The sequence below is a fragment of the Xenopus laevis genome, chromosome 6S, assembly GCF_017654675.1.
Source record: "Xenopus laevis strain J_2021 chromosome 6S, Xenopus_laevis_v10.1, whole genome shotgun sequence".
Lineage (NCBI taxonomy): Eukaryota > Metazoa > Chordata > Amphibia > Anura > Pipidae > Xenopus > Xenopus laevis.
Genome location: NC_054382.1, coordinates 30,245,977 through 30,264,208, shown reverse-complemented (window position 1 = coordinate 30,264,208; position 18,232 = coordinate 30,245,977). Strand labels below are relative to the sequence as shown.

Genomic DNA, 18,232 nt, shown 5'->3' with positions numbered 1-18,232 from the left:
TATAACAGAATAGCAAAAATGTTGAAAAAAAAAAAAAAAAAATCAGAAAAACTTTTTTCATTGTGTCACACACAGACACTAAAGGTCAGAATAACAGAATAAAACAAAAAGGCAATTACCAAACCACTACTATATATGGAAAGAGTTAATGATGCCCTTCGATTTATTTCTACTTAGATGAAACTCTATCTCTATATCTTTAAACTATATCTATTGTTACTGAGAGAGACATAGGCTTCCTTCCAAGTCAGATGATATGATTGCACATTTAGACCCGACTTTCCTCAGGAATCCACACCCCCTTTGCATCCTGTTATTCAGAGTGCTTCATTTAGTTCAAACCAACATTAATAATAAACAGTGATGATTCAGTCTTGGTCTAGTAGTTAATACTGTTAAAGGGGCTGTTCACCTTTAAATGATGCAGAGAGGGATATTCTGAGACTATTTGCAATTGGTTTTCATTTTTTATTATTTGTGTTTGTTTAGTTATTCAGTTTTTTATGCAGTAGCTCTTTAGTATGCAATTTCAGCGGTCTGGTTGCTAGGGTCCAAATTACCCTAGCAACCATGCATTGATTTTAACAAGAAACTGAAATATGGATAGGAGAGCCCTGAAAAGAAAGATGAGTAATAAAAAGTAGCAATAACAATAAATGTGTAGCCTTACAAAGCATTTGTTTTTTGATGGGGTCAGTGACCCCCATTTGAAAGCTGGAAAGAGTCAGAAGAAGGAACATATTTCAAAAACTATAAAAAAATAAAAAATGAAGGCCAATTGCAATGATAGATTTAACCATTATATAACGTGCAAGAAGTTAACGTGAAGGTGAACTGTCCCTTTAACCACAGAGCACAAATCATTAATAGGGACAGATAAGTGATCTTATCAAGGGGAACTCCAGCAACACATACAAAAAGGAACAAGCTCTTATTTGCACTTCAGTTTCTGTGTTACTTACTGACTAAACCAAAGGGTAATGAAATACCATAGTTAACACTGCTTCTCAAGCACGGCCTTAAGGTGGCCATAGACGTAACAATTACAAGAAAAAGATTGTTTTCTCAATACACACGTGTAGAGCTGAATTGTTGGATATACAGGTAGAAACAATAGAATTCTACCTGTATCTGACCATTCAGCACTAACAATGGCCTATGTTTGGGTGCCTTCAAAGGCAACCGATTAAAATTTTCCGCCCAGCCCGACGAGCCAACCGATATTCAAGTCTTCTGCCGATACAGGTCGGCTCTTTTCCCACCATACACACACTGAATATCGTACGATATGCTATGGGGCGGAATGTTAAATTCTGATGCTAATTGCACTGGTTTCTGTGCTGACAACAGCCTGTGTGCCCATAGCCGGACATTTGCCCTCAGCAACTGTATGCACAGCTCTTTGTTTTGTATTTCTGGTGCCCTTATACATCAAAGTATCAGGATGAACAGAAAGCAAAGTTAGATGTGTGATACATGTGATATAATCTAACCTTGATGAAGTGGTTAATATTGGTGCCTCTAAGGCACGTTCGGGAAAAAAAACGTATTTTGTGAAATACTAAAATAAGAAACGTTGTAAATAAATCAATTAAATATTCTGCATTGTTTCTGAAATAATAAAGTTTATCTTCACTATCCCTCTCAGCATCTGATTCTCTTCATTCTCTCTTCATGCAGCAGTTAGGTATCAAATATTCATTGACTCAAATAACTGATTCCAGTATCTGACAAAATAACTGCCGTTTGCATAAATTCTGCATGTAGAGAGACATGATGTCTAGTGATTTTAATAGAGTGAGCTCTAATATATATTCTAGGCAAAAGGAACCCCCCTATAAAATATATTGGATCTAACTGTCGATGAATATCTGACACCCAACTGCTGCATGAAGAGAAAATCAAGAGAAACAGATGCTGAGAGAGGAATAGTGAAGATGAACTTGATTATTTCAGAAACAGTACTGACTATTTAACTGATTGTATTTAGAAAGTTTTTTTATTTCAGTATGCTGAAGCTTAAATTACATTTTAATTTTCCCGATAGTTCCCCTTTAATTTTTCTCTTCATTAAAATATGCCTTACGCTTATTTTTAACAAATAATTATTCTTAGGCTTTTTCCTGAACCTATGACACTTAAAAACCAATAACGGTCTTATGTGGCTTTCATTCTAGTTCCCTAAAATTCTTCTACATAATGTAATTGTAAAATGAAAAAAACAAACAACTACAAAACCAACATTTAAAATTCTTACCTTCAAAGAAACCCTTGGCCCTTAAATAGCTAACACTGAGTCTAAGCACGGAAAGCTTGTCAAGTTTTGATATTATCTCCTCTTGGAATGGAAGCAGGCTTGCCAATCTTTCCAGCTCAGTGTTCAGGCGATCTCTGTGCCTCTTAGATGGGTTGGACTTGACACTTTCAGCCTGTGTTGGCTTAATTCTGTAAAAAAAATAATTAGAATGGATTAGGGCTTTTTATATCAGTTGTTTATCCTGTCCCTGTTGCAGAATTTTGCTATAAATAAATGTTCATACTATAAAGAGACAATATTAAAAAAAAAATTAGCTTGTCCACATTAACAACACTACACTGAAAAGCTTACCCTTTTTTTTTTACTGGCCCATGAGGCAGCCAATTCTGGAGATAGATAGAACTACAGTTAACTGATTGAAACCTAATGATCGGCATTTTACAGAACAAAAAAATGAAAATACACATGGTAATGTTGCTACATACAGTAAAGTGTCACACACTGTAACCTACAGCACTTTAATACCCCTCTGAATTGTGTCTGTAAATTACCCTCCCATTTAGTATGTAAGCCCTACGGGGTAGGGTCCTCCATCCTTTTTATCCTTGACACCGAGCACTTATTCTGTATTGTAATTATATTTTATATTTATGTGAATTGTATTTATAATAATGCACTTATTGTTACTTTTTATTTCAATGACCCCTTGTTTGTTACTACTAATTTATTGTTTTGCTGCACAGTGCTTTGAACTCACTATACAAATAAAAATATACATACATACATACATACATACATACATACATACATAAGTAAAGTTTCTGAAAGTTGAATCATTAATAGCTTAAATGAGCAATACACCCCCTTGTTAAACATGAGTTCAATGAACAGTGCTATAAATACTGCTGTTTTTCTATTTTTCACACAATGCTTTGGAGTCTATGGGAGATTGCTTCATGTAAAGTGTAGGAGAGGAACTCACCTTAATATGCCTGAAAGCCTTAAAGGAGAATGAAAAGCTAAAACGAAGTAAACTTTATCAGAAAGATCTATATAAATACACCATTAAACCCTCAAAGTAATTTTACTCTGAGTCCTCTGTCAAAAGAAACATCACATTTCTTTCCTGCTATTGTGTACACATGGGCTTCTGTATCAGACTTCCTGTTTTCAGCTTAAACCTCCAGGGCAGGGCTTGAGCATGCTCAGTTTGCTCCTCTCTTCCCCTCCCTGCTGTAATCTGAGCCCAGAGCTATGAGTGAGCAGGGAGAGACTCAGTCAGGAAGTGATGTCACACCAGGCTAATATGGCAGCTGCTATCCTAAACAAATGGAGCGCGTCTAGAGCCGTTAACTCAGGTATGGTAAAGCATTCTGCAGAATAAATAGTGTTATACCTTGCACTATTGTGGCTAATATATTGGCAATAAACTGCTTTGATAGCTTTCCTTCTCCTTTAAAGGGGTTGTTCACCTTCCAAACACTTTTTCAGTTGAGTTGTTTGCAGATTGTTCACCAGAAATAAAGTATTTTCTCAATTACTTTACATTATTTATTTTTTACAGTTTTTCCAGAATCTACGTTTAAAGTTTAATGTTTTTGTCTCTGGTGTTTCAGTCTAGCAGCTCAGTAATCAGGGGCAGATTCTGAACTGTTACCATTTTGCAACATTTAGTTGATACATTTCTCAGCAGCATCTCTGGAGTATTAGCAAATATTGTATCAATACTAACAGCTGCCTGTAATGAAACCCAGAGATTCTGCTCAGCAGGGACAAAGATAACAAATGTATCAACTAAATGTATCCATTTCAAACAGTTTACAGGGTCGGCGTCCCCCCCAAGCTGCTTTAGAAGGTAAAAAATTACACGTTACACCTCAATATTAGAAAAACGGTGACACATAGAAAATAGAAAGTAATTGAAAAAAAGTCTTATTTTTGGTGATCTATCTGAAAACAACTAGTTGTTTGGAGGTGAACAACCTCTTTAAATAGGTTACTTGGGGTTTAAAGCAAACTTGATATTTTTCATATTCTAGGAAATATGCCTGATAAAGCTATAATTGTTATTTTAACGTCATGCAAAGATCAACTTGAGCAAGCCATCTCTGTATGTAACCTGTATGCTTTAGCTATGTGCTCTTCTAGAATTATACAATATGTTGGTGCTTTATCAGGAAATATTAATTGCATTAGCATAAAATGTCTATATTATAACCTTTAAAAGAGTGCAGTTGTTTTCCAACATATACAAACTGAAACAAATCCACCTAAGATTTTCCCTTCTGCTATTTTGTGTAATAGTCAGAAAAATGAAGGGCACAGACATTTTCAGTGCAGTTATGCAATAGTGTGTGTGCAGCATAGACACAATGGAGCCGAGGCTGGGTTCACAAGGGGAATGCAACACAGACACATTGGAGCCCTGTCCAAGTGTAAACAGTGTTTGGGAAAAAAAAAGGGGTAAACCCTTTTCCTCTGGATAGTAAGCTCTTGGGATGCATCGGTTTCTCCATTTCCATTTTAAAGTGATATTGACACTAAAAAATTTATTTTCAAAATATTAATCTACATTAAAAGTTACATATAGGTCACGTTGATCGTTTTTCACGAATAGTTCTGCTTTTGTTAGTTGAAATTCCTAAACCTGACTGTTTTGCCAACCTGACTGTCCCTTCTCAACCTGTCAAAGTTTCTAATGCTAACGGACTCCTGCTGCACAAATATGGCAGCCCCCTCATAGAGGAACATGGGGGTTCCGTTAAGGTTTGTAAAAACAGAGCACTGATCATTTTGAAATCTTTATACTACAAAAGTATTTTGGCATAATCAGCCACTCTGCAGTTGTATGTTACAAATCTTCTTGACTACACTATCTGACACTAACCATTTATACTAGAACCATGAACATCGCATGAAGTGTTGTAGCAAAAGTGGGCCTAAAAAAAACCAAAATAAAATTATATAAATAAATATATATTAGGGATGCACCGAATCCAGGATTCGGCCTTTTTCAGCAGGATTCGGATTTGGGCGAATCCTTCTGTCCGGCTGAACCGAATCTGAATCCTAATTTGCATATGGGAAAACACGTGACTTTTTGGCACAAAAAAAAGTATATATATATGTAGAAGGGCTGTGGCACACACTTACTGAAGCAAAGACCCAGGTGCTAGTCAGAAAAAATTGTATATTCGTGTAGAAAGCCGACGCACACTGGGATTTATCAAAATAAACTTATTTTATTGGATCGACGTTTCGGTCCACACACGGACCTTTATCTTGATATGCAAAAGGGGGTTATTTATCAAAGTCTGAATTTATCTCAATATTTTCTGCTACAAACTACGATCAAATCCGCTAGGGTTTTTTTACACTTATTTATTATTACATATTCCCAAAAATTTGCTTTGCGGGGGAAAAAAAAATCAGATTTTCAAGATGTATCCGGATCTTCTATCCAATATTATGATTTTTTGGGATTTTTCATCCGATTTTCACAATTTTCAAAATTTTTTAGGAATTTCCCCCCTGAAAACTTCGGGGTATTGCACGAAACCCAGCGCACATCAAAATCATTGACTTATATGCAACCTTGACAGGTCGGAGATGCCAGATTTTCAGATTCAGACTTTTCCATCCTTGGGGTTCAATAAATTCCAAAAAATTTGTGATTTTTTAAAAAAAGGTCAGATTTTATAAAAAAAAAAAAAAAAAATTTAAGAATTTTTCGTGATTTTTGCATTCAGAGTTTAGTGTGTGTAGAAATCGTAGAATTCTTAATTAATCATGTTAAGTGAGATTAGGGCTGGACAGGGATGACGGAGGTAGATGGCCAACTTGAATATATTGCAATAAATGGACAAACAACCCCTGTTCTGTTTAAAAGGGAGGACATTTTTAGTAGCTGTAGATATTGTTTTCCTAAGTTTATAAAGCGCCAATATCATTTTTCCCCGCTTTTCTTTTCAAAGGAAAGCGTTTTCTCTGTATTTCTGCCTTGTCAACAAAAACAGGGAAGGCTGATATGTTTGCATATAAAGAACTGTAATCTTTTGTTCAAACAAAGTATATTGCTGTGTCACTGCTCACAAGATGTAAACATTTAAAAAAAAAAAAAAAGGGAGGGGGTGGAGGGTATTCAAAGGTTGTTATGCTTAGCTTAGTCTCGCAGTTGTCACAGATTTTTAAAACACAACTGTTGTAGATCAAATGTGGTCTGTCGTGCCCAAGAGTCAGAACCGCTACTTAATATATTGGAATCTGCTAAATCAATACTTAATAAATGTAAGTTCTATTTGCAACAAAACATCCAATCCTCTCTTAGGGGCATATTTACAATGCAGTGTAAAACAAACTTTGCGGAAAAAACTGTGTAAAAAGCAAGGGGACTTCAAGATACAGAATTCATCATTCACAATGAAAGAGATGCAGGGAAATGCTTTGTCATGATTTCCTTTCAATCAAGTTTGTTTGTGCAAAAGAAAAAAACATTTTTTTTTATTGAAGTTCAGATAGGGGCAGATTTATCAAGGGTCAAATAGAAAAATCGGATTTTCAAATTGGGCCTCCTAGAACCTATTTGGAGTCAATTGGTGGACTTTGAAAAATCGAAGTTATTTTTGGGAAAAACTTTGAATCAAATGCGCTATTCCTCGATTCGAATTTGGCCGAATAGGGACCTATTCAATCGAAAACGGACATATTCGACCAAGAAAAAAAAAAAAAAAACTTCAACTTATTTTCGGTTGGTGTTTTTGAATTTCAAAGTTTTTTCAAATCGACCCTTGATAAATATGCCCCTTATGGTACATCAACTAGGGAATAGTCCAAATACAAATTTGAAAAAAAATTTGAATATCAAAATTTATCATGTACGGTCTCTTTAAAAATTCAACTTAGCAATTCGGCAGGTTTTAGATGGCGAATAGTCGGTTTTAGCCTATAGGGGACCTCATAGAACCTATTTAGAGTCATCTGGTGGAATTTGAAAATTCAAAGTTTTTTTTCAAATATTTTGAATAAATTCGATCGAATACGATTCAAATACGATTTGAACAATCGAATACAGCCTATTCACTCGAAGATAAAAAATTTGATTTTTTTTTTTTTTAATAAAAAAAAAAAGTTTTTAATGCTTACAAAATGGTTTTGTCCTAAAGACATAATGATACGTGCACAGCAACATGCAAAGTCATCACATGGATGGAAGCTGGACTGCAGGAAATTCGGCTAACTATAATTAGATAAAATTTAGCAACCACAGTAGCTTAGGAGCCATTTGTCCCTTGATACTAAAATACATAATCCCTCAGCAGAATTCACCCAGCAGCCTGGAGTGTAAAAGTGTCAACTATAAGAGACAACAAAACCATAAAGAATGCGTCACATCGACTTTGGTAATGTGGAAGCTTCCCCCAACCTGACCGGAACCACTAACTAACCTCTTCCTTCTGAAAGCTAAAAACCCAGAAACATTTACTAAAGCTTTGTAGTAACAAACACTATTTTTGGAAGCATTTGTCTCAAAGCAAGATACAAGAATTTACAACACCTCACTTTAACACCCAATGGGCAAACTTAATTTACACACTATTTAAACTGAATTAGATGCAGTATAAAAACAACATGTTCTTTCTTTCTATACAAGCCTCCCCTATTCATATTCCCTGGCTCTAATCCAAATCAATGCATGGTTACTAGGGTAACTTTGACCCTAGCAACTGGATGGCAGAAACTGTAAACTGGAAAGCTGTTGAATAAAAAGCTAAATAACTCAAAAACCACAAAAAATAAAAAATGAAAACCAATTGCAAATGTAAACAACACCTTTAATACGTTGTTTTGGAGCTTTGTTCACACAGTAAGGTCTGAGGGACACATATCCAACAAGCATAAATACCTGAACCTGTACACAAGTAACTCAGACACAGCTTCCTAACATGTTCCTCCATTAATAAAAACACAAAGAGGCAGCACAATATAGCAATACACTGACGGTCTGTAAATTAGCAGGTTCAAACAGATACTTCATCCCACCATACAAACATAGCCAACTACACACAACTGCAATTTCACCAGCACCAATCACAACACCCACACAGACAGGTTAGGGAACTTGCCATTGTATTGACAGGTTTATGGAGTGCATTACACAGATAGACCATCTTTGAGAACAGTCTCTACGTTAGTGGAGTTTACAAATCCCTATTAGTCACTAGTATGTCAATCTGATTTCAATGAAACAAGACTAGGGCACTCATTATGCATTCTAACGAACAAGTAAATAAGCAACTACATCTTCTGTAAGGGACTGTGACCACGCCCATTTTGTGGCCACACCCCCTAATTACCATGCTTATTTTACAAAATTTGGCAGGTTATGAAAGTTTGAACATATTTCTGTGTTTTCCCCCCCAGTTATTATAGTTTTGCTAATGAAAGTAAATTGTCATTTAAGCTGTGAGTCTAACTTCTCCCAAGGGACCTGTTATCTTATATTGTTACGATTACTTATTTGCTTTTCTCGAAATTGTTACAAAAGTATCTTATCTGAAGCTGTGGCTGTTCTGGTCTCTCTGCCAAAAGCCAATTAAGTTAGAAACTTTGTTTCTTTTTCTGGCTGTTCAGTGTAGAGAAAAACGGGACTTTCCAGTACAAATGAGGGACTGCGGGTTGAGCTGTCAAAAGATAGTTGGGAGGTATGCTACTATAGGCAGCACCACACAACACGATTTGTTATCATTAAATCACATTTAGACAGCCAATACGACAGCATTGCATTGTGGTATCTACAATAAGCAAATAAAACATCAATAAGAATCAATTAATGTTGTTAAAACACATGCCAAAGCAAAGCATGATTTCATACTATTCCAACAGGTTTAAAATGAGGCATCTGCTATTTACATTTCAATAAGGGAGTATGTGTCTCTAGAATATGGACAAATACAAGAGGTCCTCTGCACCCATTTGTCTATATGAATTGTATGGTCACAACCTCTTTGCACCCCTGCTTAATGTTTTCAAAAATTAGTGTTGAGCACAACTTTCCCTTGTTTGTCTAGCCTAGCATATGAATACTAAGCGGGTTATTTATCAGAATCCAAATTTTTCAGATTTTTTTAAATACGGTAAAAGTCCGACCAAACTAGAATACATAGTTTACCCTTATTTATCAATGAAAAACCATGAAAAGAATCAGATTGACAAAAATTTGATAGCCGAAAATTTTCGTGAATTCGTTGGAAATTCCAGAAATGTTTGGAATTTCGTACGAAACCCAGCTCAGGCAGTAATATCTTCAAATTGCAAATAGGACCTCTGCCATTGACTTCTACAGGACTTCTATAGGTTGAAGATGGAGTATTTTCAGATTTAGACTTTTTGCAGTCTCAGGGTATAATAAAATTTCAATATTCAAGGTTTTTTTTTCCCACTAAAAATTCAGATTTCACAGTAAAAAAAAAACAAATTTTTCGAAGGTTTTAGCATTCAGACTGGCAGGTAATAACCCCCTTAAACTCTGTTTTATTGTAATCCGCTGAAAACTATTGCTATGTTGAAAAAAATGGTATAGCAACTAATATTAAATCCTTTTGTACAATACATTCATAACTGCTAAATGCAATAAACAGGCTGGCTATGTGAAATCATCTGAAAAATCTCTACAACATATTCACTCTAGGGGGCAGATTTATCAAGAGTTGAATTGAACATTTTTTTTGCTCAAAAATCTCGAAGTCGCCCGACATTGCCTCACGAGGAAACTTTGATCGACTTCAGAAAATGAAGCGCTCCAAATGCCATCCCACCAGCGATTTCGATTCTAGCCGGCCGGAAGGCTTTTCAGGGAGATTCGTTGCCTGAAGAAGTGGCGATTTGTCGCCGAGCGACTAAATCTCCACGAATCTTTGCGCGTGTCCCTGCCCTTATAATCCAAGTAGCTAACACTTTAGTCTGATGAGATTAAAAAGTTATAAAGAGCAGTATGACTTGAGAGGATAATAATAAATTTCTTCTGAAGCCAGTGAACATGTCGCAGTTCATTTCAAAGTAACATAATAAACAGATGGCATGTCTGCTGTCAAAGCCATTCGTTTCCAAGCAAGGAGGGCAAACCAATCTAAAACATTAAGGGACTACCAACATAGCTGCAATAATTTGTGTTATACTGGTATGGGATCCATTATCTGGAGACCAGTTAACCAGAAAGCTCGGAATTACAGAACGGCTGTCGCACATAGACTTAAATTTCCATCCTATTTGCCTGTTACTAATATAACAGTACTTAGTACTACCAAACTAAGACACAATTAATCCTTATTGGAAACAAAACCAGGTCATTTGGTCTATTTTATGTTTACATAATTTTGTAGTAGACTTAAGTTATGGAGATCCAAATTACGGAAAGATCAGTTATCCGGAAATCCTCATTCCCAGAGCATTCTGGATAACAGGCTCCATACCTGTATTGCTTTTCATAACATTTCCTGTAACTGAGAACTTCATCAGCACAGGACCGCTTAAGCTTTCAAAATACAGTATAATGATGTAATTATACTTCTAGAACACTAGGCTATTAACACAAAAAAATATATCTTTAAGTAAGAAAGATGGCAGTTTTGAAAACCCTGTAGGCTAGAACATAACATTGCCAAATATTTTTTCAGGATACATAGTTTTTTGGAGTAACGTCACATGGAAAGTGATTTTACACTGGCAGAAAAGTGCCCAAAAATATCTTTCATATGCAAAAGATGTAAATTGCTTCCTTAAAGGACCAGTAACATAATTTAAAAAAAACAAAAAACATTAGTTTGTACTTAACGAAAAAAAAAACCAAGACACATTTAACTTTAAATTCACAAAGTCTTTATTAAGAAATAACTTACTCCTCTTCAGAAACGGCGACAGGGTGACCATCCATCATGGGGCGCCTGATTTCTCCTCCCTGGCTATCACCTATAGAAGGCAGGGAGGAGAAATCGAGCGTGGAACGATGGATCGTCGACCTGTCGCCGTTTCTGAAGAGGAGTAAGTTATTTCTTAATAAAGACTTTGTGAATATAAAAGTTCAAGTACAAACTAATGTTTTTTTTTTTAAATTATGTTACTGGTCCTCTAAGGAAGCAATTTACATCTTTTGCATATGAAAGATATTTTTGGGCATTTTTCTGCCAGTGTAAAATCACTTTCCATGTGACGTTACTTTTTTTTCTGAAGAGGAGCGCAAGCGGAGAATTGGTAAGTTATTTCTTAATAAAGACTTTGCGAATTTAAATGTGTCTTGGTGTTTTTATTGCGTTATGTAGAAACTATTTTTTTTTTCTTAATTTTTTTATGTTACTGGTCCTTTAAAGTCATCTGACTTGCTTAAATATGTGTTAGCGCACTTATATTTTTTTTTATCATGCCACCAACATGGATTAATGCAGTTTAATTGGGATAAAGTATACGGTACTGTTTTTAATAGGGGAAAAAAAAGAAACCATTTAAATAATTTACATAAATTAGAAGGTCATATGCTTTAAATGGATTTACTGAGAGATGGCTTTGTCATAATTTGGAACAGGTTTCCCTATACCCATATGTTTATGACAAAACCCTAGAAAACATCAGTCACATTCACAGCATGAATTGTCCCAAATTTTCTTTAAAAACAAAACAAAAAAACCCTGTGTCTGAAATATGAGCACAACCAATCTTCAAGGAAGTCCTATACCACATATGGATTAAATTACTGAAACTATGATGACATTTGTGGACAACACTAAAACAGTGCATGACATTTTTCACAACTTACATTTTGCCACTCCACACAGAAGACATCATGCTTATTTTATTAGTCACGTGTACTACTAAAACAAAGTGATCCCCATGATATCATATATGATTGTAAAAAAACATTCTGGAAAGTATTTAAATGTATAGTAGTTGTAATCCAAACAGTTAAAGGGATTGTTCACCTTTGAGATAACTAAGTATGATGTAGAGAGTGATATTCTGAGACAATCTGCAATTTGTTTTCATTTTATTATTGAAGGTTTTTGAGTTATTTAGCTTTTTACTCAGCAGCTCTTCAATTTGCATCTTAACCAATCTGGTAACTAGGGTCCAAATTACCCTAGCAACCATGAATTGATTTGAATAAAAGACTGGAATATGAATAGGAGAGGGCCTGACTAGAAGGATCAGTAATAAAAACTAGCAATAACAATATATGTGTAGCCTTACAGAGCATTTGTTTTTTGGAAGGGAGTCAGCGACACCCATTTGAAAGCTGCAAAGAGTCAGAAGAAAAAGGCAAATAACTCTAAAACTCTAAAAAAATTAATAATGAAAACCAATTGAAAAGTTGCTTAGAATTCTTAAACATAATAAACGTTACCTTAAAGGCGAACCACCCCTTTAAAGGAGAAGGAAAGCTGTAGAAGCTGCTCGGACGAGTAGTGAAATGTCTTCAATGATTACGCAGCAAGTCCAGTTGTTTTTAGATTTACCTATACTAGATATACCATGACCTGGATGAATGAAAATCTTCATAGTCAGAAAGCTACAGAGGCATTTTATTGCCAATAGATTAGCTGCAATAGTGCAAGCTAGAATGGTATATTTATTCTGTAGAATGTTTTACCATACCAGAGTAAAAAGCTCTAGAAGCTCTCTGTTTGTTTGGGATAGCAGCTGCAGTATTAGTTTTGTGTGACATCACTTCCTGCCTGAGTCTCTCCCTGCTCTCTTATAGCTCTGGGTTTAGATTACAGCAGAAAAGGGAGGTGGGGGGGGGAAGAGGAGCAAACTGAGCATGCTCACGCCCGGGGCAAGGAGGTTTAAGCTGAAGGCAGGAAGTCTGATACAGAAGCCCATGTGTACACAATAGAAGGAAAGAAATGCTGTGAGGACTCAGAACAGCACTACTTTGAGGGTTTTGAGGGTTTACTGGTATATTTAGGTGGACCTTTTCTGATAATGCTTAATTAGTTGTAACCTTTCCTTGTCCTTTAAACTGCATATATCTGTTGAATTCTGGATTTTATATAATTTTCACAGATCTACTTAAAAGCTGCAATGTGCAGCACCTTATCCTCTACCAAGCCAAAGACAATGTGTTCTAAATAGGAATATTTATTTCTACTGAGTTTACAGATATTCAAAATGTGCCCCAGGTACAAACTCCATGTGAATTTAGCCATGGTAATGAAAATTCACGAACACCTCTAAAACTGGCCATACACATGCTGATAAAAGCTTCAAACACAGTTCTTCCATATGTCCATTCTATTTGATCCAAATATGGTATTTTGAGGAGATTTGTCATCTGCGGGAAAGGAAATCCACTGCAGGCATAATTATGTTTTCATCCCTTGAGTTAAAGCCCTTTTTTATGCAAGACAGAACTTTATTTGCTTTAGTAGCCACAGAATGACACTGCCCAGAATTAGACAACTTGTTATCTACAAAAAACACTAGATCCTTCTCATTTAAGGAAACTCCCAAAACACTGACATTTAGTGTATAACTTGCCTTTATATTATTTTTGCCAATGTGCATAACCTTGTATTTATCAACATTGAACCTCATTTTCCAGTTTGATGCCCAGTTTTCCAACTCTGCAAAGTGGCAGCATCGTGCATGGAACCTATAGTTCTGCACAATTTAGTATCATCTGCAAAAATAGAAATATAAATTTTTTTTTCCACTGACAGTCCAGAGATAGAAAACTGCATATGCAACATCTTTTCTAACTCCAAGGCATAGCACTCAATACTGCTCCCCCACCCATTGTAAATTCAGAAGAATGTAATCTAGCATGGCAATACAGCAAAAAGTGATAAGAACAGTTTATCCCCCAACAGGCTGCAAACAATGCTAGTATTCATACATGAAGAAGCAGATTTGATTTTATATTTTATTTTACTGGCCCTTTTGAATAAACCCAAGTCGCTAGACCAAAGATTGCCAACTATTGCACTTTTCCTGTGCAAAACATTATGTTGTGTGCCTCGCTAGCTTTCCTTCAACCTTTAAGCTGGCGATACTTAGAGAGATCCACTTGTTTGGCGATTTCGTCAAATGAGCAGATCTCTCCCCGATATTATGCGATCATGGTCCTCTCACAACGAGCAGACTATGGGTCGGCAGATCAAGGACTGCATCAATGAACTGATGTGGTCTTCGATCCGACAAGCTGCTATGTAGCCATGGGGGAAGCCATTGAAGCACAGGATACACAGAGATCCAAGATCTGAAGAATCTAATTGTATACAACAGAGTTTATATTGTGTATCCTGTGCCCTTCTGCAGTTTTTAATGGCTGCCCCCATGGTTACACAGCAGCTTGTTTATATGAACTATTGTACAGTTTCTGAAACAAACATACCAGTTTTACCAGTGAAGCCCATCACATTATATTTTCATTCTTGAAAAACACTTTCATTTTTAATTTTACAATTCCTTGAATAGAATGCCATGCCACCACCCAGAAGGCATTCCACAACCTTACTGCCCTCACTGTTAAGAACCACCTACGCTGCTTCAAAAGAAAATTTTGTTCCTCTAGTCTAACAGGGTGTGTTGATCTTTTGTTTTGTTTTTTAAATTAGTTTTTTATTGGAAATCTAGCATATATAAACAAGTTACTTCACTTCTATAAAAATACAGTCTTGTTATTTAATATTGCATATAAACATATAATACACAAAAGCTATGAATATCTTGTAAATTATATCCTTAAAAACGGTGAGTTCTGATGTCACCAGTTATAAACGGTGAGTTCTGATGTCATTTCTGTCACACGACTGAAACTTGTGTATTATAATAAATAAAGTACCCCCAGTTGCAAAATATGAGGATATTAGAAGTTACCTCGAAGTTCCTTGACCTGTATAAATGGTCATAACACTCCTCTGTAACTTATAATATCCTTATATTTTACAAGAGGGGGTACTTTATTCACTATATATCCAATAAAGTATTAATTTATACAAAGTTCTTTCATTTCTTCAACGCACTTAATACATGAATGTTTGCAATAGAGAGATATGTTGTGTGAGCTCGAAGATCTATTAAGATGGGGTGGCAGTATTCACACTTCTATAACTACCAACACACCTAAATCAATAAATGCTGGAGATTCATTTTCTTTTTAAAACCAATGATAACAAAACTAACAAAATTATTAACTAGAGTTAAACATGCCCTTTTTTTGTGTCCTAAATGTATCGAGTGTAGGATCTCCATAGTCGCCCATAGGTTGGTGAATCCTGGGAGGCAGCTGTTGTCTTTGTCATATTGGAGTCATTGTTGCTAAGATTGTGTTGATATTTATGTGGGAAATACATGTATGCGTATATATCTATAAATATATACATATATCTATAAATATATATATATATATATATATATATATCTCTATATAAATATAGATAGATAGATAGATAGATATATATATATATATATATATATATATATACACATACACACACACACACGTGCACATATGCAGTGAATCAGCAGAAAATAAGATGGGGGAACTACGGAGGGATCTTGATCATTACTGCTAGAGGGCTGTGGTTACTTTGGGTTGGTATAGATAGATGATATACAACATTTCTGCCCTATTTCTTAAGTTAAGCTTTAGTTCGCCTTTAAAGATATCCCATTTTCCTTCTGTGTTTAACCCTGTAAAAGGATCTCAGTAAATGTATTCTAGAGATGCCCTGCTTCTGCTAAAGTTTGCACATCTAAAATCTAGGGGCAGATTTATGAAGGGTCGAAGTTAAAAAATGGGTTCTAGGAGGTCCCCCATAGGCTAAAACAGCACTTCGGCAGCTTTTAGGTGGCGAATGGTCAACGTTTTAAAGAGACAGTACAGGATAAATTTCCATATTCTGATTTTTTTCAACTTCGAATCGAAGTTGGACTATTCCCTAGTCGAAGCACACAAAAAATAGCTCCGAAATAACTTCGAAAACTCACTTCGACCCTTGATAAATCTGCCCCCTAGTGTCTTAAATAGCCAATAGAGTATTCTCTACAATAACACTACAAATTCCTCAATGCACCACACGACTCTCTCATGTAAAAATGTTAGGCAGCTAGAAGAAACGAGCAGGTTATTACTTCTGCTTGCATAACATAGGTACAAAAAAGGTCAAGGAATGGAAAAGCAGATCTCCCCTTATTTATTACAGTGGAAGTTGCCTCAACAGCACTCATGGTTTATAGGTCTGACGCTCAAACAAATGTAGTAGTCAGCATTTTCAATTCACAAATGCCTGTGAGGGCAGAGTTTTCCCAATTTATTAATGAGGGCTAGCTTTAAACTTTATGATCCTTGATGGTAACTAAGCCAACATAAACCCATGCACAACAATCCTATTGGGTTTTTTTTATTGGTCAGTGTTTTAGTAGGTTTATGGCATTGCACTCTATATAACAAAGATGTTTAATTCAGAAAGTACATGGTCCCAAATATTACAGATATTAGGTCACATATGCTGTTAGTGTAACACGTTTCTATGACAGTCTTCTTATGTAATAAAAAATGTATACTCAGTGAAGATGCCTTAGTGTCAATGTTTACTAATATTTATTTGGGCAACAGTATAACTCTTGAAATGGCTGATCCCATGTGTGTGTATCTGCATAAGCATACGTTCTTAGAAAGAATATTGTACTAGTTACCCAGAAGATTTAGGACATCTCTATAATCATACATATTTTGTGCTCTAGAAGCACTTAATCATTGCTGATTTAATGCCTCTAAGGGCTCTTAATGACGAGCGGTTGAAGCTGCGCTCCCCTGCGTTCCGTTTTTCTGCGTTCAGCCGCAAGAGGAGCGCAGGAATAGACACATTAGGTTTTTTTCAATAGGGCTGTACTCACACAGGCGCCTAACGCAGGAAAAATGCAGCATGTTGCGTCTCAACCTGCACTCGGTGCCTACACGCGCCTGTGTGAATACAACCCCATTGAAAAAAACCTAATGCGTCTATTCCTGCACTCCCCTGCGGCTGCACAGAAAAACTGAACGCGGAGGAGCGCAGCTTCAACCGCTCGTCAGTAAGAGCCCTAAGGCACAAATGTATGAGGCTACAGAGATATGGTCATAAATAGATTCAATGCATTTATGAGGATTCTTTGAGGGGCCATCCTCTTTTTTTGTCTTTCTACTGGTTTGCACTGCCGTAGCTGTGGGTCTGAGCCTGGTACACCTTAACCACATATCTACTTTAGTGCGTTTTCTACTTTGATGTATTCTTCATGCTTTTTTTTAATGAAGAGAGAGATTGATTGTATCACAACAGAGACCTACCAGAAGAGCTCGCTAATAATAGGCCGGTGCGGTCTTTATACAGCAGGATCTTTACAGCTACCATTATCTTATCGAATTATCTTGCCAGGAGAAGGCAAGTCATCAGTTGGATCTGATAACAGTAACCAAATGATCTATAGAGTTAACATCTTTGTTATATAAAATAGGAATTTTTTTTTTCCAATAATCACATATACAGATTTATACAAAAAATGGCTATATATTAAATATAGATAGTGTTTCAAAGTGCTGTAAAATTTTACCTTATATCCAAGAAAATAAGTTCACATGTTCACCTTTCACCTTCACTATCAGTCTATTGATCCTACCCCACATCTTTAAGTACTTGAACATGCATATATATCAACAAGCACTGCACTGGGTATCAGACACCAGACAGGAGCAGGAGTCAGTTCAAGGGGCTTGTGTCTGTCACACCGAGCCAGTCTGAAGGCTGACAAGCAGCTTGCATACTCGGAATTTTCACAGTAAAATCTCTAATTAATTCGCCGGCTGAGAAACGCAAAAATTCGCTGCGAATTTGCTCCTGGCTAATAAATTTGCCCATCATATATTCACCCATTCATGTGCCAAAAAGTGGCATTGGTATAAGGTATATTGGTATTTAGCTTGGACGGACTTACTTTCTGGACAGA

The 18,232-nt window shown here is 36.0% G+C and overlaps 1 protein-coding gene across 1 annotated transcript in view; it reads right to left on the bottom strand.

The window, feature by feature from the left end:
* ahr.S (aryl hydrocarbon receptor S homeolog) overlaps positions 1 to 18,232 on the bottom strand; it is a 77,804-nt gene that overhangs the window by 39,734 nt on the left and 19,838 nt on the right. Inside the window, 1 exon segment of the mRNA NM_001089224.1 lies at positions 2,258 to 2,445. Coding sequence (NP_001082693.1) covers positions 2,258 to 2,445 — 188 coding nt within the window.